At 45.0% G+C, this 26,440-nt stretch overlaps 1 protein-coding gene across 7 annotated transcripts in view; it reads right to left on the bottom strand.

Moving 5' to 3' along the window:
- The window catches only part of Mapkap1 (MAPK associated protein 1), a 212,471-nt gene that overhangs the window by 24,377 nt on the left and 161,654 nt on the right, over positions 1-26,440 (bottom strand). For all 7 annotated transcript variants that reach the window (XM_021645726.2, XM_060389985.1, XM_060389984.1 and 4 more), the window contains 2 exons: positions 16,406-16,546; positions 1,093-1,230 (listed from right to left, as the gene is read on the bottom strand). In XM_021645726.2, coding sequence (XP_021501401.1) covers positions 1,093-1,230; positions 16,406-16,546 — 279 coding nt within the window. The remainder of the gene's footprint in view (positions 1-1,092; positions 1,231-16,405; positions 16,547-26,440) is intronic.

Genomic DNA, 26,440 nt, shown 5'->3' with positions numbered 1-26,440 from the left:
CTTTCTGTTCTTGCCAAGCTGGAGGCTGAAAGCTATGAAAGGAACCTTTTCATAGCTGGATTTGACAAAGAAATTCAACAGTTACCATGGGGGAGCATGTGGCATGTGCCCAGCCTGTAAGCATTGCAAGGTACCCTTTCAGTCATGATGACATCAGGAATCAGCCACACTATAAACATTTCCCGGCCTTTACTCTTCCTGGTATTCCTTCTGATTATATAATTCATTTGTTCTCAAATTCAGATGTGGGGACATAGGCCCCCAAGTTAGATGTTCAGTATGTACCTCAAGTTACCAAGCCAAGAGCTACTAGGGTGAACTCAGGGTAGCAGGAAATGCTGAGACGCAGCAGTCCCCTATGTAATCAAGAACATGCACATATAAAGTTTTGACTATTTGCTTTCACAGAGAGGCTCCACTCTGAGCTATGTGTTCTTTGTAACCTTGCTAGGGCTGGAGTACTAAAAAATGATTAAGTGATTAATCTAAATACTACACTCAATTACTTAACTGCAAAAATATAACGTGCCCAACAGTATCTGCTTGGATAGGTTGGTGGAAGAATGCCAGCACAATAGTGGCCTCTTCTGTAGGACCAGGCAGAAGTTTAGTTATGAGTTAGAGGTCACAGAGATGCCAATAATCTGCGTGTACTGACACTTCCAGAATGATGGATGCCTAAATCTAGTCTCTGGCTGCTGCAGGAAATCCTCCACCCTTTATTGGTGTGGCATAAGGAAAGCATATCCGGGGCTGACTGGTCAAGTTCCCTCAATGGGAAGGGACAGGAGAACAAAGTAAATCAACCCCCCTCCACCCTCCATGCAAATTTCCAGCAGGAACCTGCCTGGTGCCCCAGCCTTCCAGCGCAGAGGGCTTCAAGGGTCTCTGCTGACAGCAAGATGGAGCAAGATGGGGGCTTACACCAGGCTCTGGGCACAATAATACAATCCTGTTTGATTAAAAGAAATTTCTGGTAATGAATTAAACAGGCCCAAGGAAAAAAAGGACATGGTGGCCATATATTCTCTCTGCGCCCAGCACCCAAGGAGGAGGGGTGAGAAAAGTGGACATAAATAAAGGACTACTCACTGGGGCTCTTTTCCTCGGCAAGGTCACAGGCACAGAGCAGGTCAGAATCGATTGAGATGGGTTTCTGCTTAATCCAAAACTTAGTGCTGGCTTTCTGATTCGTAACAGGGTCTATCTCTACTTTGTCTCCAGAGATACCTGTAAGGCCAAATCAGGGACAAAAAAGAAGCCATGAGATGAGGAAGGTGCCAGTAACTTCAGTGTAATAATCTGACCTGCTGATAAATCATAAAGTGGTTGAGCACGAGGTCTTTAGGGCTTTAGGAACACAGGATTCTTCAAACAGGCAGGGCTTCTAAACAGCATCTGAGACTCTCACAGTGTGGCTGCTGAGCAAGCAAGCTGTGGGGTGTGGGACGACAACCCGAAGTTATATAAAAAGCTATTAGGAGATGAACTTTTTCTGATCTAATAGAGACATAGTATGGAATTTCCCCACATACCGCTAACAGCATTTTATCTATATTGGAATGACATAAACTAGAAGAGAGGGTCATTTAAAGATAGTTCTCATAGTTGTTTTTTTTTTTTTAAATAAAGACCCTGAGTGATATATTATGCTACCAATATAGTTTCTGAACTGGAAAAATCTTACACTGAAAATAAAGGGAGAAGACAGAACTTCCCTCTGTGATGCTAAATAATTTCCCACACAATATTTAAGGAAAGCCATAGGAAAAGCAAAGGGTCTTTACACAAAATCTTCAAAATTCAAATCTTGTAGCCAGGCTTTCAGGTGGGGGGGTCCCTGCCACCCCTCGGGGGGGAGAGACTCCAGCCTGTTTTTTGCATATGCTGGACAATGAACAGGAGCAAATGTGGTACAGAGTGCAGGAAGTGTCTGGGTTGGGGCTGACACACACGGAAGGTGCCCTCTGGGTATTTCTGAGATGACATGCTCTGTCTGACACACCAAATATGGTCTAGAAGTCCTCTGCTGAAAAGAGAAACTGTTCATGAAGTGAGATGTAAACCTCTACTATGTGCTCTGGAGTGAGGCCCACAGGGAGCCTTAAAAGTAATTAACTTTTAGGTCATAGTTTAAGGTCAGGGTCAAAGCAGAAAGAAAAAAAAAAAAAAAACCAAAAAAGAACATGGAGAAAAAACCCTGAAATAATCAATTGAACATGTTGTAATAGAAAAAGGCAAGTACAGTTGTGAGAAAAGAAGATTAAAAACCCCACCCAAACCCAGCTCAATTAGTACCTCCACCCTCAACCAAAGCACAGGCACATAGAACACACAGCCTGGCAGAAAATTTTAACGTAAACAAGAATAAAAACAAATAATTTCCGTGACTGGAAATGTCCTCCTCCACCCACTGCATTATTTTGTGAGGAGATTCATTCCAAAACCAGTAGACAAAGGAGGAAAGCCGCGTGCAGAGAGGAAGACGGACAATGCAGGGACAGTCGCTGACCCCATCATCGGAGGTAGAGCCCAGCAATTTTGTTTGTTTTATTAACCAAATGCTTGGGTTGCTCTGGATGTTTCAGTTAGGCACGATGTCCTGAAGGCAGCCAACCCTGGGTCTCAGATCCAGGATAAGAAGCCATCAGGAGACCATTTGCTTACATTTCACTCCAGCCTCTAGTTTGCTCATTAATTGTTACGATCTGGACATCACTATTGTTCCCTGAAAGGAGACTTGCGTCATGGCTATGATGATGTGGTAAATGTTCATGTGGATGTATGCTGTGGTAACGGGGTGAGTGTTCATGTGCGTGCATGCCGTGATGATGGGATGAGTGTTGATGTGTGTGCTTGCTGTGGTGATGAGTGTTCACGTGCATGCAACGCTGTGAGGATGGGCTTATTGTCCATGTGTGTGGTGAGTGTTCCTGTGTGTGTACTCTGTGGTGTGGGGTGTATATTCATGTACTTGCACACTGTGGTAATACGGTGCACGTTCACGGTGAGCAGGGCTTCCCCTCCTTATCTGCTTCTTATTTTGACATTTATAACAGTCAAACAGACAGAGTAAAATAAATGTGCATATCTCTTATGTGGAAATAAACCCTGCCCCACATTCCTCTTTTAGAAAGAAAGGAAAAAAAAAAATCACCACCAGACAGAGATGGTTAAAATTTTGTTCGAAGGCCATGCAACTCCTGAAGCCGCAGCCAGTCAATACTGTTAATGTACCTTGTTAATTTGATAGGATTTGTCAGGTAACTCCACTGGAAAATTATATAAAACTGTTCCAGATGAAAAGATGATAGTGACATGAATTAAAGTGATAGAACAATAGTGGAATATAAACCAGAAATGACACCCAAAGTGGCTGTTGATTTATTGCCATACTGAGTTTGGTTCTGGGCTCCCATGTATATTAGTGCTACAAATCTGGGTCCATTTAGCAGAGAGATGCTCATACATACATCACCGGCTCCTGCTCCAAGCCAAGGTCACTCCCCATTGCATCAATCTTTTCAACAGAGCCTACTTCACAAAGCAGAACTCCTGCAACCATCTCAGATGTAACAGACTGCTCATCCTCTTTCATCTTTCTTTTATCATGTAAAGTACACTTTTAACTTCCATTATTTTTATCTGCAAATTGTTAGCGCATAGTTCATCCATTACCTGCTGTATCTGTGCATCAGTCACCTGTGCTCAACTTGGCCACAGAACCCTTTCCCAATGACACCCTTTCCTGGGGTTACTGCCCCTGACACTGTTTACAGAAGGAACCCCAAGACTGCAGTTTGGGAATGGAGATGTGGGAGATGAACAGAAAAAGCTCAAGATGGGCAGACAGGTGGAACATCATTTAAACAATTGGTGTGCTCCACAAAAGCAGCATGCACAAGAGACTTTTTTCCTGAATCGAATCACATTTTCCCACTGACTTGGTTCCAGTGATACTCTGTCTTCATTTTGGATTGATCTGTAATTGGCAGGGGCTCCCGACACTTCAGTTTTAAGTTTCCCTGCCCCAAAGGCTTTCAGTCAGGTAGTTAATGATCTGTAAAACTCTTGCCTGCCTCGAGGAGTCACTATTTAAAGGAACCTGTAGGGGAATCTTTCCTGATGGGGAAAATCCGTTATGCGTTAAATAATCTCACTATGGAGATGTGAGTCTCTGCTTCTTAACGCTGAGTTAGGACCCACAGGCTTGGTTGTTCCTACTGGACAAGTGCAAGCAGGCTGGGGGTGCCTGAGGCAGTCTGTGGTTGGCTCCACTTTTGCTGAGTACATTGGTGCCTAGAGGCAAAAGGAGACCTCAAAGATGGCTATGAAATTCACTCCAGGCTATGGACAAAGATGCTGGAGCTCGGCTGCAGTGTGTGTGCAGCTATGGGACCTGGGCTAGCGGGACTCTGATCAGGAGGTCAGTCAGTGTAACTCAAGTGGACCCACTTCCCACTTCAGCCTTTGAAGTGTTCAAAAGAGGAGCTGGGGCCCAGAGCAGCACTGCTTCCCTGTGACTGCAGAGCATAAAGGCTGCTGCTGCCGTGTTCCTTATGGTTCACCACCCTCAAGGCTGGGGCCCAGACTTTAGGCAAAGGTTTGACCCTGGCAGGCTCACTGCCTTTCAGCAGCTTCAACTCCACAAATCATGTGGAAGAGTGTCCTCAGGCCCAGAAGGCATGGTTCCACACACCATTGATTAAGTATCCATAGCTGAATAATGCAGCGAGTGCTAAATGTCCACTAGGCACCTTCAGTGTTGGGAGACACAGGAAGGCTAAGGAACCTGTCCAAGATCACACAATTCACAAGTGACCTGAAGCATGACACCAGGAGTGTGCCAGAATGGCCCCTGTCAGGCACACTGCATGGGTCAGCAGAACTGTGTTGGCTTGTATACAGCATGTCCACTGAGGGATGGGTTTTTTTGATGAGCTCAGAGAGCTTGGAAGTAAGAAAGCCGTTCTTCAAATCCAGAACTGTCTGCTTCCCAGAAGGCCCTCATGACTTGAGTCAAGAAGACACAAAGGGAACTCTTGCCAAGCAGCCTTGCAACTCTCCCCTCTCTGCTTTCACCAGGGTATAAGAAAATGTCTAGATGTCAAACACACGCCCACACCAATATCTGACAAGCCAGCACAATATCCAATCACTGTTCTGACTTCTGTGCTTGCTTTTCATGGGTAAAGTTTGTGTGACATCTCTGGGAAATGAAGAAGGACTCCTTAAGGTGTCATTTTTAACACATTATTGCAAGCAACTCAAGTTATAAACATACAAAGAAAGAAGGGAAGTGGACCTTCATTAAACACACATTTCTTCAAACTAAATGGTTGCACTGAGGAGCTAACATGCCCATGATGAAATACAGCACAACCCAAGAAAACCAGGCCAGAGGAAAAGTTTGACTCAGAAAGAATTCTTATGTCACAATACCAAATGAAACAGGAAAGAGAAATATTTACATAGGAGTTGGCAATGGAGCTCAGTGGTAGAACACTTGCCTGACATGCTCAAGGCCTGGATTTCATCCCCCGAACGGGGGTGGGTGCGGGTGTCTAGGAAAGATCTCCAAAGGTTCCCCTCTAAATGCAGGGTCAGCTCTGGTTAGCAGGAAGTTCTGTCCTTCACTGTGCCGAGGCACATACCCAATAATATATATATATACTTTTTAATTTTAAATTTTATTTTATGTGTATGGGCATTTTGCCTGCCTGTATGTCTGTGCAGAGGTCAGAAAAGGGCCCTAGATCCCTGGAACTGGAGTTATGTATGGGCAGTTCTTAGCAGCTGTGTGGATGCTGGGAATCTGCATCCTCTGGAAGATGCAGCAAGTGCTTTTAATTTTGATCCATCTCTCCAATTCCCAACAGCATTTCTCATTTCTTAAAAATTAATTTTATCTATCTATCTATCTATCTATCTATCTATCTATCTATCTATCTATCTATCTATCTATCTAACTTTTCTGTGGTGCTGGGGCTGAACTCAGGCCTCAAGGCATGTCAGCTGGGAAAGCCCTTTTACTGCTGAGCTATGTCTCCTGTTTTTTAACAAAACAATCATTGTTCTAAAAACTTAAAGTTAACTTTTCCCCTACCATTTCCAGTTCAGAATTTGCTTTTCTCCCCTGACTTTTAGTGTAGGAGAGGATGACTACACTGATCTCTGCAGCTGACAGTCATGGAAAGTGACCCTTAACTGAAGAACACTTCTATCTTGAACCTATCAAGCACCCAAGGGGTTGAGATGCTGGAAAGGGCTCCTCTGAATGAGCTCTGGTATATGAAGCCTCCTGTCACTGTTGCAAAGATGTCCAGAGCTTTCCTAGTCTCAGCCCCAGCAGGTAAGAAGGAAGAGCACAAGGCTGGCCTGAAGTGGCCAGGGTCAGCCCTTCCCTCAGAAGCATGGGAGGCCATTTTTCTCCTTTACCAGCTTTCCTCTGGTACCCACTTATCCGTCGCCATCCGTCATGACCTTTTCATGCTCCCACACTGACAGCTTCCAGATACAGTGAGTCAAACTTCACTGGAAGCAAACTATCACGCCAACTGTCAAAGGCAGAAAACATTGCCTGATTGCTGTCCTACATCAACGCCAGCATATAAATCCTTCCTTAACAAGACAGCTCAAAATAAACAAAGCGCAGCCCTAATGCGGCTCTAACTCTCCAGGGAAACAATTTGTCCAAGGTTTAGAGTTATCATGAAGGACCCCTCATCTGGTTTAACTAACCAAAATATTTCCATAAAAGGAAATTAGCACCGTGTATCATCATCCACAACGTAGCAGAGAACCCCCTTTGGGCAGCCCCTGCCCTGGCTTCTTCTTGTACAGTGGCTCATTGAGCACCTCTATCTCTGAAGGCAGCCTGAGCCGTCTCTATTTAAAGGCAGCAGTGCTGAGTGGTTAGAGCCAGGAGCTTTGGATCAAGAAAGTTCAAAGTTCAAGCTTCAACACTACTTCCTCAAGCTTTGACTACTTTGGGGAAACTGGAAAAGGATGTACTGGATGCTAACTCACACGTCAGGGGCTTGTGAGGACTATATTAGTTACTTTCTACTGCTGTGATAAAGATCATGACTAAAAGCAAGTTAGGGAGGAAAGGGTTGATTTTGCTTACTCTTTCAACCACAGTCCATCACTATAAGAAGCCAAGTCAGCAACTCAAATAGAGGAGGAAGCCAGAGGCAGAAATTGAAGCAGAGACCATGGAGGAATGTTGCTCACTAGCCTGTTCCTCCTGACTTGCTCAGTTTGATTTCTTATACAACCCTGGACCACCTGCCCAAGGATGGCATCTCCCATACTGGTCTGGTAACCCACATCAATTATTAATCAAGGAAGTGCCCCACAGACTTACCTACAGACCAATTTGATAGAGGCATTTTCTCCACTGAGGTTCCTTTTTCTTTCCCCCAGATGACTCTAACTTGTGCCACATTGACAAAAATTTAACCAAATGCAAGGACTAAGGAGGGCATCATAGCTACAGACTCCTGCTATGTCTAATGACTAACAGTACTGGGAGCCAGGCTTGGGCTGGGGGCCTCAATGGGGGTCAGGACTAGGTGCAGGAAGCCAAGGAAAAATCTGAACAAGTATGTGCCTGGCCCTAGGCCTGGATACCTGGGACCTGCTCTGGGTTAGTGTTGAAAGCACAAAAATGTAGAATGTCTGTCCAGCCAGCCAGTCCAAAATGTCTGGATCTTTCCAATAACTTGTCACCAAGTTTCTCGGCACAAATGTTCCTGTAACCTCTAAGACTTCCATTCTCTGCCTGGAGGGTTAGGGCACTTCTGCTAGGGAATGTCCACCTGCAAACCCTTTAGGTTATTCACTGGAGACCAGGATTTGAGGGGGCACAATCCCTCTGGTGTTATCCTGCGTAAACAAACTTCTTTTTCCACAGGCCTGAGCTTCCCCTTCTGTACAATGGGGGCAGCAAAACTGTCAACTCCTGGAGACGGAACAGCACAGCACATCAAATGCTCATTCTGTACTGCAGCAAAAATGAATGAAGCTGGGTGAGAAAAGGGATGGGAGAATCTGAAAGAATTTGAAGGAGGGGTGATTATGATCAAAATACACTGTATGTAATTCTTACAGAATTAATAAAACCAATGTGTGCATTTAATAATGAAAAATTACCAGCAAGAAAAGATGAACCCCAGAAAGGTAAAAAGTTAGTAAACTGAAAAACTGGGATCAAGACTGCACCTGAGAGCTGTTTCTCACTATCTCTGAGGACACACACTGTCATAGGCACACTTAAAATACCGGCTCTAGGGAAATGAGACACAAGCCTGGCAACACTGTGGTACCTGCCACTTCATGCTCAGTGGATAGCCTGAGTTACTGGCTATTGGCTTGTACAGGAGTGGGAGTCATGCATCAATTTCCTACGACTTTGAATCTAGACTACAAAGCCCGCTGTTGTTAAATCCTGAGGCAGTTTTTGATACAGTTCCACAATCCCCGTCTTTAGGTTACACAGAGCCTGGAGGCCCAGAAAAGCCCTCTGGGAATGCCAATGAACAACCGTTGGCCAGAGTGGATTTTGCTGAATATATGTGGCAATCGATAGCATCACACAACAGTCAGAGAAGTCTTTGAGACTTGTCTGAATTTACACACAGGATCAGACACACAGGCTGTTTGGGCTTAATGAGACCTCAGAGATCACCTAGTCTGGGGCTTTTATTCTCCATAGGATGATGCTGAAGCTCAGGGCTAGGGACATGACTTGTCTGATGTCACCCATTAATGACAGAGCTGTAACCATAATTCTTCTCTCCATACTACCAGGCCAAGGTTTAGCAGACTAGCACTCCTGCCACACACTGGTAGAATACATCACAGCTTAAAAAGCACCCTCAAACAACATGCTAGGCACTCAAAACAGGAGAAAATCATTTGGGGGCATAATTATGATGAAGCCTGGAGAGAGCACTGCTTCCCCGGGACAAAGAGGGTGTAGACTGAAGGCTCACAGGCTCTATTCAAGGAACTCATCATCTCAAATCATCGGGGAGCCTCAGCCAAGAGCTGACAGCTCCAGTGTGTGGTAATACATCTGGTGACAAGTGAGTGCCCCAACTAGACTGTTGTCCCGAGCACAAAAAACTAATAGGTAGTCCCGGCCAGCACAGTGGCATTCAGCTCAGGGCTGGGTGCGAGACAGGGCGCATTCCAGGGGACCTGAGGCTGTGTAGGCTCAGTGCTGTCTCTGCATGGGGGCTAAGTTCTCTGTGTGGGGAAGCTAGTGCAGCACTAGACATTCTACTGTAAGAGCTTTTGAAGTCAGCTGGGAAAGCAGCAATGACCTTTCCCAGGACTGCTTTCAAAACTGCCAGAGGGGTAGGGTAATCTGTGTCTTCGTAGGAACAGGGCCCCTACCCTACTGAAGCTTGAATGCTAGGGACTGGGAGCTAATCAAGGGCAGTTGTATTCTCAGGAATACAATTCTGGCTCCTTCTACTGAGATGGTTCTACTCGAGTTTTAAGTTCTCTCCATTTTCCAATGCTCGATTCCTTCTCAGCCATGAAGGAACCTGACACTGCTGTGAGGGCAGGAATTCTCCAAAGGGAGTCTCCGGGAGAGGAATTGGAGAAGATAAGCAGTTAGACAAATCCTGACATCTGCCGTCACCAGAATCTTCCCTCAACAAGGCACTGTGTTAATAAGCTCTAGTGTTTAGGATTTCCCAGAGGCCACCTTCATAGTTCTGTCCTGTTATCATTAGTGTTAAACTCAGCACTAGATTATTGTCTGTCCCAATCAAGAAACCAATCACTGAGCGGCAGAATTGCCACTGCTGAATTAAGTGGCCCCATAGATGTGGAGTCGAATGTGGTGTATGTCCCTTTGTGATCACTGTAGGGACCAGGGGATAGTGAATGGCACCTCCTGAGCATCAAATGAGAAAGGGCCAGGAACACGGAGGACCAGTTACCTCCTGAGCACATGAATTCTTCACAGGTACCCTAGTAAAAATGACATAAAAGAAATGTCCTGCTCACATGGCCACTCACATGGGCCAGAGGAGGAACAAAGCCCTGGCTGCAGCTGCCTGCTCTTATTGGCTGACCATGTGTTAAAGGGGCATCCTAAATGTGCCTACTGCAAACTTAAAAAACATTGGAGTCAAGCTTTCTTTGAGTTCTTGCTTGTGGTTACTAGCTAGAAGATGAAGTAACAGCCGTGTTGACGAACAGATCTTTTTGGTGATGTGGGAAGGCTCTACAGTGACAGACGACAAGGAAAAGGAGGCAACTTAGTACACATGGCTCCGCTCCCACATGACCTCCTGTTCTGAGACTGCTGAGTAAATCAGACGAGAAGCCTGGGAGTTCTTGGAATTCAGTGAGGTTGTACTTCCCAAATATGACAATCACAAGACTTTGAAGGCAGCCTGGGTTTCACAGTAAGACCTTGATCCCCTTCCTCTGAGGAGGTGGTGATTCTGAGCCATTAGGTACAGTGTGAGGCCAAGGTTACATGCTCAGGGTTGCAATTCTGTGTTGCATAATAAGTGGTATTATCATCATGTTATCTTGGTTCTCTACCTTGTTTCTGGTCTTGATTTCTGTGTAGCTTTTTTTCCTCATGCCACAAAAAATAGTTACTGATAGCATACTATAAGCTTCTACACCACACACAATACACATCAGCCCCAGAGCCAGGGAGAAAGAGAGGGAGGGGTTTACAGCTGGAGACAGTGCCTTCCTCTGTGCAAGCCAGGTTGGGAATGGCTGAGGCATTACTGGTACTTCAGCTGGGGTCTGGAGCTTGATACTAGGCTTCAGTCCCAATCCCCTAGAAATAGATTCTGATGACTGAATGGGAGGGAAAGCAAGTTAGCAACTATTAAATAATAGCTACATGCTTCTCACACTCTGTATTATCTCATCAAAATCCTTAGGGCCTCAGTTTTCTCAGTCAGGAAATGAGGCTACAGTGTTGATATACCAAGGAGATTAAATGAGGTAGCAAGAGTTCTTTGTATGATGTGAGCTGTTGCTGACCTTGACTATTATAGCACAGAGAGGAATTGCACCCAGGGCAAGTTCCCTAAACCCCACTCTCCTCAGGTAAACTGTATGTCAGACAACAGTTCTGTGGTTTCAGCTATTAATGCACAGAGTGAGTTACTGAAGTGCCAGGTACATATGAAACAAAAGCTACATGAAAGCAGCTTTTAACTCACTGTTAGGTATGTTAGATAGTTCAACACAATCAACTGACATTATCAAAGTGACAAGGCTAGAACTGAGGGGCTCGTGCACAGGTAAGTGTTCCTCCTTGAGTCACACTCCTAGCCTCTATGTGTGTGTGTATGTGTGTGCACACTTGCTTGTGTACATGTGTATGCATGCGTGTGTTCACTGTGGAGGCTGGAGGTCAGGGCAAGATGCCTTCCTCAATCACTTTCCACCTTAGTTTTTGAGACAGGGTTTCACTGACCCTGGCGGTTACTAGTGCAGCTTGATTGGCGCAGCAAACCCCAGGCATCCTCCTGTCTCTGCCTCCCCAGGACTGTGATTATATATAGGCACTACTGTGGCCTGGCTTTTAAATGAATGCTGGATACTAAACTAAGGTCCTCAGGTTTGCGTGCCAGCACTATGCAAACTGAGCCATCTCCCATTTCTCCTAGATAAGATATTAAATGATTAGATCTTTGTCAAGGGTTTCACAGTGTTTCACAGTCACAGACTGGTAGAAAACTGGCTTACATTTGAACATTACAGAGCAAAGCTTGCGTGTCTCTCATCCAGGACTTTCTCAGAAGCAAACAGCAGATGGTACCTAGACCGTGGGCCCCTTCTGCACCATCAGAAGACAGGCAGCTGCAGCTGCAGGCAGAGCCCCAGGCTTCCACCTTCTGCTGTGTGGGCCTGCACACCATGGATTCATGTGGATGGTGGCTCTCTGTGGGGTAAGCAGGGGTGCTGGGCAAATGGTGCATGCAGGCACTTGCTACAGGGCCAGAGGAAATCTCTAATCTGACTGACACAGGATGGATGGGTGGAGAAGACTATCCATCAGTGTCAGGAATGATCTGAAGCACCTGGCTAGTCAGGTGAAATAGAATAAATTATTTACTGGTCTCAGAATGTAGCTGCTTACTTGAATGCTTATGAAGATAGTGCTGTTTGATACCCTGAACTCTGGGTTGACCTGAGGGAAAGAATTCCTAGATTGCTGTGTACAAGTGTGTACTGTGAACTGAAGGGACTGCAGTGTGCTTTGTGAGGAGGGAAGAGTCTGATGACAGACACATGACCTACCCGGGAACTTACTCATTACACCAAGGGCAGTTCATCTGTCACAGAGTTCCTTAGGAGTAACCTGTGAAGTTTCTGCTTTTGATGCCAAAGTTTGAGCTCAGCTTCTAAGAGAAATAAACTTTCTGATGGGCTGTTTTAGACGCTCCCCAGAGCTGGGACTGTCCACCAGAGGGCACCATGTGTACCACCGCAAGTATCCCGGAACTGGGATCTCCCAGTCTCACTTCAGAGAACCACCTTTCTGGGGAGAGATACAGGAAACACCATCTTTATCCTTTTCTATTGCACAGGTCTCCATTGTGGCTACAAGTGAGGCTCAGAGAGCCAGCTCCAAATCTCAGCAACCCGGCAAGATGGGGACTATAAGAGATGGCAAAAGGCAACATAGATATGACAGCCATCACAGAGCTAAGCTAAGCTACCATTTGAAACCAGCTTCTGTGGGCCCAGTACTTCCATACAACCTTAGAAGGAAAGCATTGTAACATTGTTTTAAAAATGGTAACAGCTAAGGCGGAAAGGGTGTGCACAACTTGAACCCAGTCCTGACGACAGAACTCTGCTGCTCCCACAACAGACTCTGTGGTCCTTTTTCTGGGGATGACTCTGCAGGTCAGAATCAGATGGATACAAGGTTTCCTTTTGCCTTTGGGGAAGAGTGGGAGACAGGGCTGCGGTCTGGTCATTCCAGGCCCTGGTTCTCACACCGTTAGAGTAAGTAGGCCTGTGCAACACTGTTTTGGAAGGACTTCCTAAAAAGAAGCCATCAAAAAAGCAGACGCTGAGGAGGGCAGCCGATTTGGTACTGTCTTCTGTGCAAGCATGAATTTGACTTTCCAGAAGTCATGTGAAAAATCCAGGTTTGACAGTGTACAGCTGTATTCCTAGTGCAGGGGAGGTGGGGACAAGAGGATTCCTGGACTGCTGGCCAGCACAAATTGGTAAACTCCGGGTTCAGCAAGAGATCCTTTCTCAAAAAGAAAAAAAAAAAAAAAAAAAAAAGGTAGAGGAGCAGCTGAGGATGGGGTATGTCATGTGTGGCCAGCACAGCCAGCACACTGAATTCAATGATGGTACCAAGATGCCTCCCCTGGGCACCTGGAAATTCGAGTGTTGCTCAGACTCGCAGTGAAGATGTCTGTTTATCCTTCCAAAAGCATCGGTGGCAACTTTCTGGAGTCCCCAGCTCTTCCTACAGTCCATGGTGCTGACTAACAAGTGTGTGATCTCAGCATTCACTGCTGAGGACTTTATCAGGAGACAGATATGAGGGACAAACGCTCCACACAGGCCTGCTGCCTCAAAACAAACTCAGGGCATTCAGACGGTCAGCATGTAGAGGCCAGAAGAGGATGTAGGAGCCCCAGGAACTGAATTTACAGATGGCTAGGAACCACCACATGGGTACTAGAAACTGAATCCAGTCCTCTGGAAAAGCAGTAAACACTCTTAACCACTGAGCTGTCTCTCTAGCCTGAGAAAGTTTTACGTATAGTACAAGCACAGCAATTCCTGACATGGAATAGTAGTAGTCTGCTCGGATCTCAGCTGAGGTGGACCTGCCACCCATCGCCAGGCCTTCTGACAGCCCCATACTCAGCTACGTGAACCTGCATGGGTCAGGGCCTACAGTCTAAGAAACCGAGCTCTACCAAAATATAGACCCCCCCCAAACCACACATGCTGGTGAGCATTTGGGAGGGGGTTGTCTTAGGTTTTTTTTTGTTTTTTTTTTTTTTTAATTTTTTAACTTTATTTGACGTGCATTAGTGTGAAGGTGGCAGATCCCTTGGAATTGGGATCTGGGGTTACAGACGGTTGTGAGCTGCCATGTGGGTGCTGGGAATTGAACCTGGGTCCTTTGGAAGAGCAGACAGTGCTCTTAACCACCGAGCCATCTCTAACCAACTAGCCAACAAGTCCTTAGTTAGGGTTTTAATGCTGTGATGAAGAAACACTATGGCCATGACAACTCTTATAAGGAAAACATTTAATTGGGACTGGCTTACAATTCAGTTTTTGTAATTTTTTTTTAAAGATTTATTTATTCATTATTTATACAATGATCTGCCTGCACGCCAGAAGAGGGCACGAGATCTCACTGTAGATGGTTATGAGCCATCATGCAGCTGCTGGGATTTGAACTCAAGACCTTTGGAAGAACAGCCAAAGTTCTTAACCTCTGAACCATTTCTCCAGCCCCAGTTTAGAGATTTAATACATTATCATCATGGTGGGAAGCACAGTGGCAGGCAGGCAGACATGGTGCTGGAGAAGGTGCTGAGAGTTCTACATCTGCATTGGCAGGCAGCAGGAAGAGAGAGTGACAGTGGGCTTGCTTGAGCTTCTGAAACCTCAAAGCCCACCTCCTAGTGACACATCTACTCCAACAAGGCCACACCTGCTAACAGTGCCACTCCCTATAAGGCCAATGGTGGCCATTTTTATTCAAACTATCATAGAGGTCAACCGTGTTCTGGAGTGTGGGGAGACACTGAACTGAGGACCTTGTGCAGACTGGGCAAATGCTCTTACCCAAGCTCATGCCAGCCCCAGACACCTGACTTCTTTCTGAGCAGTCTTTGCTTTTTATCTCTACGAGAGACACCAGAAACAAACATCCCTAGGAGGTACAGTACTCAGCAATTTTATGTTCCTAATTTTGTTTTTGAGATAGGGTCTTACTTTGTAGCTCTGGCTGACCTCCTGGAACAGGGCAGAACTGAGGCTCAGAGAGACAGAGAACCTTCCTTAAGGTTACTTGGCAGTTACAGAGGGAGCCACAGTTTTAAGCCAGTTGAGATTCAGTTGCCCATCTCTTAATTACGAAGCTGAACATTTGGCATATGGCAAGCTCCTGTCAATAAAACTGGGAAGGGGGTGTGGGGGAGATGACTAAGTGCTTGTGGTATCAGCCTGAGGACTTGAGTCAGGATTCCCAGAACTCAAGAAAAACTCAAGCCAGTACTGAGGGTGTCAGACACAGGAGGATCTCTGGGGCTTGCTGCTCAGCTAGCAAGTAAGTGCTAAGGTTGGTCAAAGATCCTGTCTTGAAAGATTAAAGTGGAGAGCACCTGAAGGAAGACACCTGAGGTTGACCTCTGGCATCTACAGGCTCACACACCTGCACAGACATTTACAGTTGGGAAGGAATACTGTGAGAAACTTTTAAGGCTTGTGACATATTAGCTAGATTCAGAGTAATGCCAATATCAAGGTTTTATTGTGACAAATAGAAACTCAACAATTTTAGGATTAGATTCAATCTTTATCCCCTTATCCAACAGGCAAACAAGGTTCTATAGGAGAGGTATGGCAGGGTGACAATCCACCTCCCTCGATGTGTGGGCATGGAACCTTCCCAGCTTCTCCTCTCCCCACGCATCTTTGTTAGGGGACATAGGTTGTGAGCCAGTCAGATCTGGGTCCCACATAATACTACCACCAGCTTGTGTGGAATGAATTGGGCATGAAGCTATCTCTGTTCCTCAACACCACCCCTGTCAAGTGGGACAGCAAAAACTGCCACCTTCTAGGTAGTAAAGAATGCAAGGGAAGCAATTAGCACAGTAACTCGGATGCAGTGGGTACCTAGACAATGCTGCCATGATGAGGTATTACCATCAAGTTGTCTATTATGGTGATTTTTATATTCCTGTTAGGTTTAAGTAAAAGCAGAAATTTAGAGCTTAATCAGAACAAATCGAACCCAAACATTAGTTGAAAGTAAGTACTGGATTTTCCACTGAGACACACATATAGCCTCTAAGATCATTAAGACGCTTCCTGAACAAGCAAGCTGAGGCTGGAGAGTTAGGGCAAGAGCACAGCAGAATCCCCAGGAGCTCTGAGGACATTCCCAGGACCAGAGGAACCATAGAACTTCCCACAAGTCCATCCATTTGAGGACAGTCTCAAGTGAGTTCTCTTCCTAATCTTCTGCTTCAAAAAGAAAACAAGACAGAACCCTCAGGTGGGGAAAAAAAAGATACTTTAAATTTCATTGTTTAACATTTCCTCAGGAAAAAAAAAAACTCTTTAGTCATCCAGGTCACATAGACACTGCATGCCACGTCTCTCTCTCTCCATCTCCACAGGCACTCACCTAGCTGCACGTCAGTTGTGAATCGCAGTCTGTGGATCATGCTGACTTTGAATGACTTGTAATGGTGGCTGCTAAGCATATCCTGTACTGTAGCGATGTCAATTTGTGAATCCTCCTCAAAAACTCCGTCTGCCCTTGAACCTGGGGAGGAAAAGAACAGTTTAACACATAAAGATACATGAGGCTTGGCAAATGGTGTCTGCTTAAAATGCTTTGGGATAAATTAAAATAATACGGGCTATTTAATTTGGAGGGGAAAAGGCTGAGCGATGACTTAATAATGCCATTCCAGTAAACAGAGAATGCTATCGTATTAATCATCCAACAGTTAATCCCACAAACACTGCTTATTCCAAGGCAGGCCCTGGGCTGGGCAGTGGGGAGAAAAGGATGAGCATCCCTGCTCGCACTCTCAGGCAGCTCAGTTTCCACAGTTGGTCAAAATCTGGAAGTATCCATGCTCCTTGAAGAACCGCCCTTTTCCACATCCCCAACCCATCTGTTCTGTGGCTCCCTGTCCTGTGCTCCACTCTGCAGACTGCTTACACCAGGCAGAGGGGAACTATGGTACAGTCCCCAGAGTCTGGGATGTTCATTTCTGAGGTGCAGTTGCTGGACCTTGTTCATGGCCTAGACTACTCCTTCAGCTCTACACCAGAACAGACTCTCCCCCTTTCCCAGGCTAGCTCAGACTTCACTCTTCACGGAAATCTGTTTCAGTGGCTCTGATACAAAGCTACAGTAGCTGGGAAGACCTGATTAAACTCCCACCTCTACCTCTAATTTGCTGTGTGATCTTAGGTGAGTGACTACCTCTGTGAACTTATCTTTGATATTTGTAGGACATAAAGAATCAAACACATGAAATGATAAACAAATAGTAGCCAGAGGGGCTTATACTCAGCCTTATCCTAGAACTGTTTGGTGGTTGCTTGTCCTAATGTGGAAATTTCACAAATATCTGTGAAGTTTCTTATTCATCTTTATGCTTTCTCCTGAGAATAGCATAGGCAACTGGTGTGCTCACACTAAACTTGCTAAATAAATAATGGCCATAATATCAGCCATAATATCAAGTTCTTTATTCATGTTAGTTAAGCCTCAAGACAATATGGAGGGTCCTGGAATTTCCCATCTTAAGTTGATAAGAAGCTAAACCATATCCCAAGGCCACACTAGGTAACACAGGCAACTTCAGGAATTCCTTCAGATGGAATTGGTGGGAGGCAAAGTATTACCTTTGGGCATTATAGTGTAAACAGTTTCACACCTGACAACTTTATGCTTTTCTTTGCCTGCAGGCTCTCCTTTTAAAGAAGTCAGTTTCCTTTTCTTTTACACTGAACTCAGTTACTAGGAATTGTATATTGTTTCTAAACACTATGGCCATTCACATGGACAATACAGCTCCTGCAACAGGCTGTCCTCTTGGGAAGGATGTGATACACCTTGGACACAGTCCCACCTTAGAGCATATTGCACATGCTCAGGGCACCCTGCCTCTGTCTCACTCCCTTCTACTCTCCTCCCTGTACCTTCTCAAAAGCCTGGTTAAAATGAGGTTCCAGGAAGGGAAGGTTTCCCTGACTCCAAGCCCCCAAATCTAGTATGGCTCCTGACACTACAGCAAGTCATTATCTATCTCTGTAAGCCACAGGAGGGTAGTCACAGTGATTGCTGTGGCCACAGACAGGCAGTGACTTCACCAGCATTCTACTGCAGAACAAGCTGAGTGACACACCACCTCTGCAAGAGCCATCTGTTGACTGGTTTCCTTCTGAAGCACAGGCGATTCGGGACAGACCATGGTCCTCAATGTCTCCTGGGTAATGTGACATCAGAATGAGGGCTGGGAGGAAAGTTTAGTATAATCACTTTCTCCAAACTACATTTTAACAGAAACATAACTGCCAAATGTACTTCTTATCTTTGGGTCTTATACACAAAAATTATAAAGAAAACACTCCTATTTCTTAAATACCAAAATTCACCTCAGACATCTTTGCTGAGGATGCCACATTAAACAGAGCTTAGCTCTGAGTTCAATAGCTTCCAGAACTTTAACTAATTGGTATTTTCTAAACATTGCAGGTATTTTGATTTGGAAAGAGTAATAGCTCATTATGCTAAAATGCCAATTACTAAAACAAAACAACAACAGAATCCCACACTTAAGATTTTTACATTTTATGATGTTGGATTAAAACCAATTTAAAAATTACTACAACGTGACATATAATTTTTTTACTGAGCAATTTCAATGCCAGCTGCTAATAAAGCATCTTTGCTGTAAATGATAATTCAGATGCTTTTAGATAAAGTGGTGCATAAATACGGCTGGAAATTGATTTAGCTTCTTGCAGAAGCTGCTGAAGAATGACACATTTTGTTTAATACACCAGCTAATGTGTCCTAAAAGCTCAAACAAGTGCCAGTTTTCATGGCACAGTTTTACTGTGGGAGATTAATGAAAACTTTATATTTTGCTGAAATGTTAATAATGGGCAGATGAGATGATAGGATTTTAGTCAAGGTCTTAAAGCTGCTTAAAGCTGTGGAATAACCAGCAAAGCCTGTCAATTTCCTTCTATTAATTCTGTTCAAGACTTTCAGAGCTGGAGCTGGTTCAGCACTAATGCTTCACACACTGACCTTCTACTCTCTGCCAGGGTAAATTCACAGCGCATTGAGGACTTTGGCTCCCTGCTGCTTGGGTGAGTTCTGAGCACTGCCCTGCTCTCTCTCAAGATCAGGAAGGCCTAGGCCCCTACCCTACAGAGATGTAGCAGATGGGCAGCTTAGTGGTCCTCTAGTAAGTGAAGTAGGGACTGCATCTGACATGAACTCACTTGCTAGCTTTCTGATCACCTCCCCCTGGTGGGACTGCTTTGCCAGGCCACACGGGAAGAGGACAAACTCAGTCCTGATGCAACTTGATGAGCTGGAGTGAATGGGAACCGAATTCCCCTTTCTTGAGGAAAAGGGGAGGGGGGAAAGAAGGGTAGGAGGGTGAGAAGGGGAGGGGAGGAGGGTTGGGGCTGTAAAGTAAATGAAAACAAAAATCAGAAAAAAAAAAAGAATAAAAAAGTTTAAAAAAAAAAATCTGGAAGGTAGAGCATCAAGGGGGCAGGGAAGGCACTGCCCTGCATTCCCTCCATTTCTGCTGCTCAGCCCTGCATTCCTTCCAAACAGGTCACCTGCTGAACAGGAACACAACTCAAGTTCCACTTCCAGTTTTCTTTTTGATTTGGTGTTTTTTTTCAAGACAGGGTTTCTCTGTGTAGCCTTGGCTGTCTTGGAATCACTCTGTACACCAGGCTGGCCTTGAACTTACAGAGAGCTACCTGCCTCTGCTGGGATTGAAGGCATGCACCACCACCACCTGGCTTTCCACTTCCAATATTCAAGTGGGCCCAGGAGTGCCACTTATTGCAGGGCTTATGTGTATGTACCTGTATCTCGCCCATCCAGGAGTGCAGAATGTGAAAAGGCTCTTGATCCTGTGTAACTTATGACTCAGCTACAGAACACAAAGGAACAGGACAAGCAGACAAGCCCAATGCAATAGGCACGTCATCTCAAGGGAGATAGATACCTGAAGCAGAGCACTGAATTAGCAGTATGTTTTGGGACCAGAAAAACACAATGGATGTAAACCTGGTGCATTCAGTACCTGGAGAAGGTGGAACCCAAACACATAAGCAAGATACTTGGTATTGTGTCATTTGCATATGGAAATCATTACTGTTCAATCAACTTCACATTAAAATCCCACTTGTGTTCAAGATGACATTTTATCTTCTCAAAGTGAAAAGTAGAGAGAACCAGAATGTCTTAAAAACAAACACAAAATCCCTCCCCAAACCATTAATTTAATTGAAATATAACCCTTTGGTATTTTGTTAAATTAGCAATTAAAAAGGTCACAAGCAATTAAGTAAGACAAAAGCCACACTGTGTTCATCTACATTACAGCTGAACTGGATCTTCTCATGAATGACAAGATAAATTGTAATGGTGCCTTCAAAGACTTCACAGTGTACTCTGTCAAAGTCGAGAGTGTTAATGTCTCTATGTGCTGTGCATTACCATAATGTATTGTGTCAAAATGCTCGGGTTGCAGTAACTCATGGCTGAATGTGATAGATCACGTTTCGGGGTGGGGCTTAGTAGTGACTGGAGCACCAGAGCACAAATGGACTGACAAGAAGGCTCTGGAAGAGTCTGGGGTCTCCGGACAACAGATACTTAGAGGAAGCAGTCTAATTCCCTTGAGCACAACTAAGAGGAACACTGAATCAAGCCTCATCTTGTCTCAGGGAAAGAGAGGTCCAACAGGCCGGGGCAAGAGATGCAAAGGGAGGCAGAGGAGGCAGTAAAGGAGGCAAGTCCAAGGCAATCCTAACTCTGCTTATAGACGAAGGAGTAGGTGCTGTGAGACAGACTGTGTGTATAGTTAGATGTGGCTGAAAACACTAACTTTTGACCCCTCCCTATGGGTTTAGAATGAGTGGGTCAGGACTAATTAATTGGCTTTGGAGTCCGAGTTCCTTTGCTGCTTTTCATTCTCCTCCTCTCACATCATGCTAAAAGCTCTTCCTATACCCACATGGCCACACCTGTGGCCCTAGGACAAGAGAATGTGGCCTAGAACAGTGAATTCAAAATCAGAGACCCTCAAAGTGCAGACAAGTGGTGGACACATCCGCCTCCGAGCTCCCTTCGGAACACGGTCCTGACTGTTTTCACAGTAAGACATCTTTTGCCGTTTATGCTTATTCCCTTACAAGTGCACAGTGGGAAAGGAGTTCTGATCCCACAATTAACCTTTAGGAACTATCACTTGAATTTTGATGTAAGTGAAAATTAATACTAACAATCATCTGAAAAGGGTAGAGAAATTCTCTCCTGTTTTAATGACATATCTGTTAGGGCAAATTTTCTTCCTATACTACAACAATGTACTGTGACAAACTGAGTACAGAGACAGATGTGAAGATCTAGGATATTCTATTAGCCAGACAAGAATGTGCAAAAGCTAACAGCAGAGCTGGGCTGCAGTTCAGGCGGCAGAGCATTTGCCTAGCATACGGGAGGCTCTGGGCACACAAAATCCAGGACATCTCAGCACTGCACGCACCAGGCATGGAGGTTATCCTAGCAAACAGGGAGGCCATGCTTGATACAAAAAAAGACTTCAAGGTCAGCCTGGGCTACAAGACACCCTGCCTCAGACCTAGGGGTTGAGGGTGGAATCTCTAGGTGGTGGCAGGAAAGGAAGCAACACTATTCTACTCTTAATAAAATTTCAAAGAAAATCTAGGCTTTTTTTCACAAAAAAATTGTCTACGTTAACAAATTGTTTTTAAGACTTAAACACAAATTCCTGTTTATATTTCTAGATATAGACAATATAAGTAAACTTTTTGTAGTCTTCACTACATTGTTATTAGCCAGGTGGTGCACACATCTGTAACGCCTCAGGTTCAATCCCCAGCACCAAAAAGGAAGGGAAACTATTTGTTTTGTGGTTATATAGAATTTTGATTTGGGTATTTTTGTTTTCTGTTTTATTTATTTATCCCCTTGTTTATTAATTTTGGAGACAGGTATGTCTATGTGTCTTAGGTTGGCCTGGAACTCTCAATCCTCCTTCAGGCCTTTTTGGTGCTGGGGATTGAACCCAAGTTTGTGAATGAGTTAAACACCTGACCTAATACTGAGCTTCACCCCCAGCCCTACCTCAGTAACTTGTAAGTGTGTAAAGGGGTTCCAATAGAATGAGAATTGCTGGTGTGGTGGGTTGATAGGTCCTTCCTGTCCTTGGTGCCCATGTAGACAGTGTGATGGGACACAGAAATGGAGTCAGACCTGTGTGAATGCACTGCACGCTGACAACAAACTCAGCTAAATGCTTCTACATACATTCCAAGAGTAAGTTTGCTCTCAGTGCTGAGAACCAAGGCTAACTACAATTCGCCACTTTAAAAAGTGTTTTATACAGGTGATTTTATAGGCACCAAGGGAAACGTTTAGAGGCACATAGCTTTTTTTCAAATGAGTAGGCACTAGTCATTAAGTCAAAGCTCAGATGAACTTACTGTATGATATGGGCAAATTTCCTTTCTCCATAGAGCAAGCTACACAGGACTTTCAAGTTCATCCCCTGGCTCAGTGGGTCTCAGACCAAGTCTAAAGGGCCTGGTCTAGTGCAAGTTACAACAACTTCAGTGTCTTATAACAACGCTAGAGAGCAATCAGAAGGTATGCCTTCTCTCTTATATCCTTACCTTTAAAAAGAAAGATTTATTTATTATTTATACAGCATTCTGTCTATGCAGCAGAAAAGGGTACCATCTCACTATCGATGGCCATGAGCTACCATGTGGTTGCTGGGAATTGAACTCAGGACCTTTGGGAAGAACAGCCAGTGTTCTTAACCTCTGAGCCATCTCTCCAGCCCATATCCTCACCTTTCAATTTCTCATGACACAACCCTGATGTGTCCTTACAACCCAGAAATAGACACCAAAAAATAGAGGCTGGGCCAGTGTCGGAACTGAGCAGGCAGGGTTCTCAGATGAGGAGAAAGGAGTAGGAACTCTGAGCAAGCAATTAAGTACACAGAGAGTGAGTGTTTAGAAAAGAGAAAATGCTTGCTTTTGGATGGAGAAGGGGGGGGCAGGACAAGGTAGGGAGAAGGACAGGGGAGGACAGGAGAGAAGAGTCTAAAGGTGGGGAGTTCTGGCACACAGAAAAACATGGCTGTGCAAGGAACAGACTGGGGAAGGGAAAACAACCACAGCTGCCTCCACTCTACCTCAAAGTCTTGGCAATCCTTTCTACTCCCCAACCACATCTGCTTTAGCAAAGTTGGACTCTCTTCAGATTGTACGATGTGGCCAGGGCATCCCTTCTTCTTCAAAATATCCATGCTTCAAAGTCTAGTTCAATAAAGCCTCCTTGGCTTATCTCTTGAAAGCTGCAGTGATCTGGGGAAGGCTCTCATTGGGATTCTTTCCCGTAAGCACCTGCGGTCTCCTTGTGGATAGGCACTCCTTGCAGGCTGGGGAATTCCACACTATATGGCACACCGTCACTCAGTAAATGTTCAACCAAAGCTACCAACAGAGCTTTGTAGACATAAACTCTGATCTGGAAAGTTTTGTGGTATGTAGAATCTGAGGCTTATACCTCATTCACCCTGTGAGTTCACATGGATCTCTGGAACTCACCATGGGTCCAACACTTCAGCAGCCAGGGTGCACTGAGGACATTTACTGAGTGTGTATAAATGCACTATATTAGATGCTATATAGACATGTACACTATGAACACATGATCTCCTTTCATTTCCCAAAGTCTTTTTAGCTCAGACGATAGCCGCCTCAAACAAGTGGCTCAATGTGTCATCTGGTTCTATAGCCCTGCACCTGTGAATGCTGGAGCCAGGAACTGAATGCTCTTTGTAACCATTCCTTTGGGTAAAGGCATTCCTTCAATGGGCTGGAGCTGTACAACTCCACAGGCCATAATTGTATCGAGGAAATGAACCACAAACATGCCTGCCCTGCTGGAACAAAAGAACCAGGAACAAGACTGAAATGTCTCTCTTCCCAGTCAGATGCAATGCTGATGCCTGAGCGAGTCGTGGAGAAAAACTCTTCCTTAGTGCTCTGCATCCATCACTTTTTTCCAGAAGCCGTTTAGGTCCCCAAAGTCCCATAAGCTCAAAGCTTCCCCTCTATTAAACACTTCCCTTCAGCTGCTAGTCATTTTTGCTGGTCTCTAAAAACGATCAATAGGTGATATACTATAACACACACAGGCCCCTCTGCAGTACTCTCTTTAAAGCCACCAGGATCACACAGTAGGATATAGGATATGCTACAACCTGAGTGGGGATCCTTGCTGTCACAGTGTTTAATTGATTAAATTCTTGGAGCCAGAGTCAGTCTGCTGGAGGACTTCCCACGTAGAGATGTCAGCTCTCCCTCAATAAATCAAGGTAATCTTGCTTTATGAGGTGATGAGAAAGAAGCAGCTTTAGGTTTGCAGAATCTCCGACAAGAACAGATCACAGACGGGGCTAGCCCTCAGCTCCCTGCACTCATGCTCAGGTCAGGGTGGCCCTCTCAGTGCTAAGCACACTCCTGTCCTACGGCCTCAGATGAACAGTGTCTAGCTTAAAACATTCTCTTAACTACTGCTTGACTCAGTCTTCTCTTTCCTCAAAGAACTTATTCCTCTTGAAAGAGACACTCAAAACCACCTTTACTAAATGAAAGCGCTGGCTCTTCCCTTGCACCCACTTGATATCAAAAACTACCTCAGTATAAAAGCTGTCTTCATTTTTTATGGATTTTTGATGGAGGGAAGAGAGGTGAATTACTTCCTTGAATCACCTTGAGTTATAAGAGCAAAACCATGCAGGACAGATGCCTCTTTCCCATTCAGATGAGGGTGAGGCTTCAACCTCCAGGAGTAACAGATGAACAATGTAGCAGTTTTATCAGAATATCTTGCTGGAGGGACCAGAGCTGAGCCATGAGGGGCCAGAGATGGGCAGGGCCACACCTTTACTAAGACTGTATTTCCTCTTCCCTCCACTTCAACTCAGCACCTGAAAGGCAGACTTGGGCTTTGCTGAGTCCCTTTATCTGTTCCTCCTCCGGCTGTGGGTAAATCTCTTTTGTCTGCTCTTCACTATCCCTTGTCTCTCCAGTGTATCAGGACTAGTCTTTTGCTGGTCACTCTTCAAACCTATCAACTGAGATCCAATGTCAATGTGTAAAGGACAAATGAACAATACACATTCAAAGCGAACAGAACTGACTTTGAGAGCTGGAGTGTGACCATTTGCAGAGTGGGATCCAGGGCTCATGATGGGTTAGCTTGCAAGTTGGGTTGGCAAAATTTCCAACACTTCTTCCTCCAAGGTGTCTTTGTTTCTGCTGAGGAAACAGGGACAGTAATGGGGTTCTCTAGGGATCCTAACATTGGACAGTTTACATGGCAGAAAACCCAAGGACTAGAAAATCTGACCAACACTGAGGTGTTTCTCTCTCTGACTTCAGAATCGAGAGATAGAGCACAATGCTGAAAGAAACCCACCTCCCGTGCAATCACTGCAGGAAATGTCACCTGACGCATTACCAAAACCATTACTGGGGGCAGCAGGGCACATTCTGGGGCCAGGGGCCGAATGGAAGAGAGCAAGGCTCTGTGCCCTCACTTAGAGCCCAGACAGGGTTTGCGGCTCGTCAAACATGTTTTCTTACTGCTCTAATGTACCAGTGTATCGCTTAATGAAAGTTCTTAATTGTAATTCAATTAATTACATACACAGAGTCCCCAATTACATTTTCCAATAAGACATTGGCTGTGGTACAGGTCTAAATGCACTTAACCAATTTTAATATATTAAGACCAATTTCCCTTGAATACTAATTACTACCTAATGATAAAATGAAAGGGGGGACTTTTCAGAAAGGGGGAGAGAGAAAAAGTCAATTCACATGGAAGTTCTCAGCCCATACAGCACAATGGAGGCTTTCATTACTCAAACCTGTGGACAGGGCACAGGTTTGCTTCCTATCCAGGTCAGCACAGCTTTTAGCCCTAGGGGTCCACTCCTTCTTTGCCCAAAAGGATTGTGGGAAGTGGAGAGGCTACTGGGAGGAGTACCAGGACAAAGCCACAATAGGTCAGAGCAGTGTTAGTGGGAGGGCCTCTGAGACAAGTGTTTGGTAATGGCCAACCCTCAAATGGTGCACCATAGTTCATTCTGAGCTTTTAATGTATAGTGAGTGTCATTTACTTGCTTCCATAGTTGACACCTGGCAACAGCCCCACAGGGTTGGGTCACCATCACATTCATCACATGGAGAACTGAGGCTCATGGAGTATTTGCCCAAGTGACAAAGCTGTGCCCAATATCTTACCTTTCCCCCCATACACAGGACCAACCTGCTCCTGCTAGCAGACAGCAAGAGGTGGACAGGGGAACTGTGAGGTAACACTTCTATTTCATTT

Source organism: Meriones unguiculatus, chromosome 8 (assembly GCF_030254825.1).
Source record: "Meriones unguiculatus strain TT.TT164.6M chromosome 8, Bangor_MerUng_6.1, whole genome shotgun sequence".
Lineage (NCBI taxonomy): Eukaryota > Metazoa > Chordata > Mammalia > Rodentia > Muridae > Meriones > Meriones unguiculatus.
Note: the sequence above shows the minus strand (reverse complement) of the source record. Positions and strands in the feature narration are given on the sequence as shown.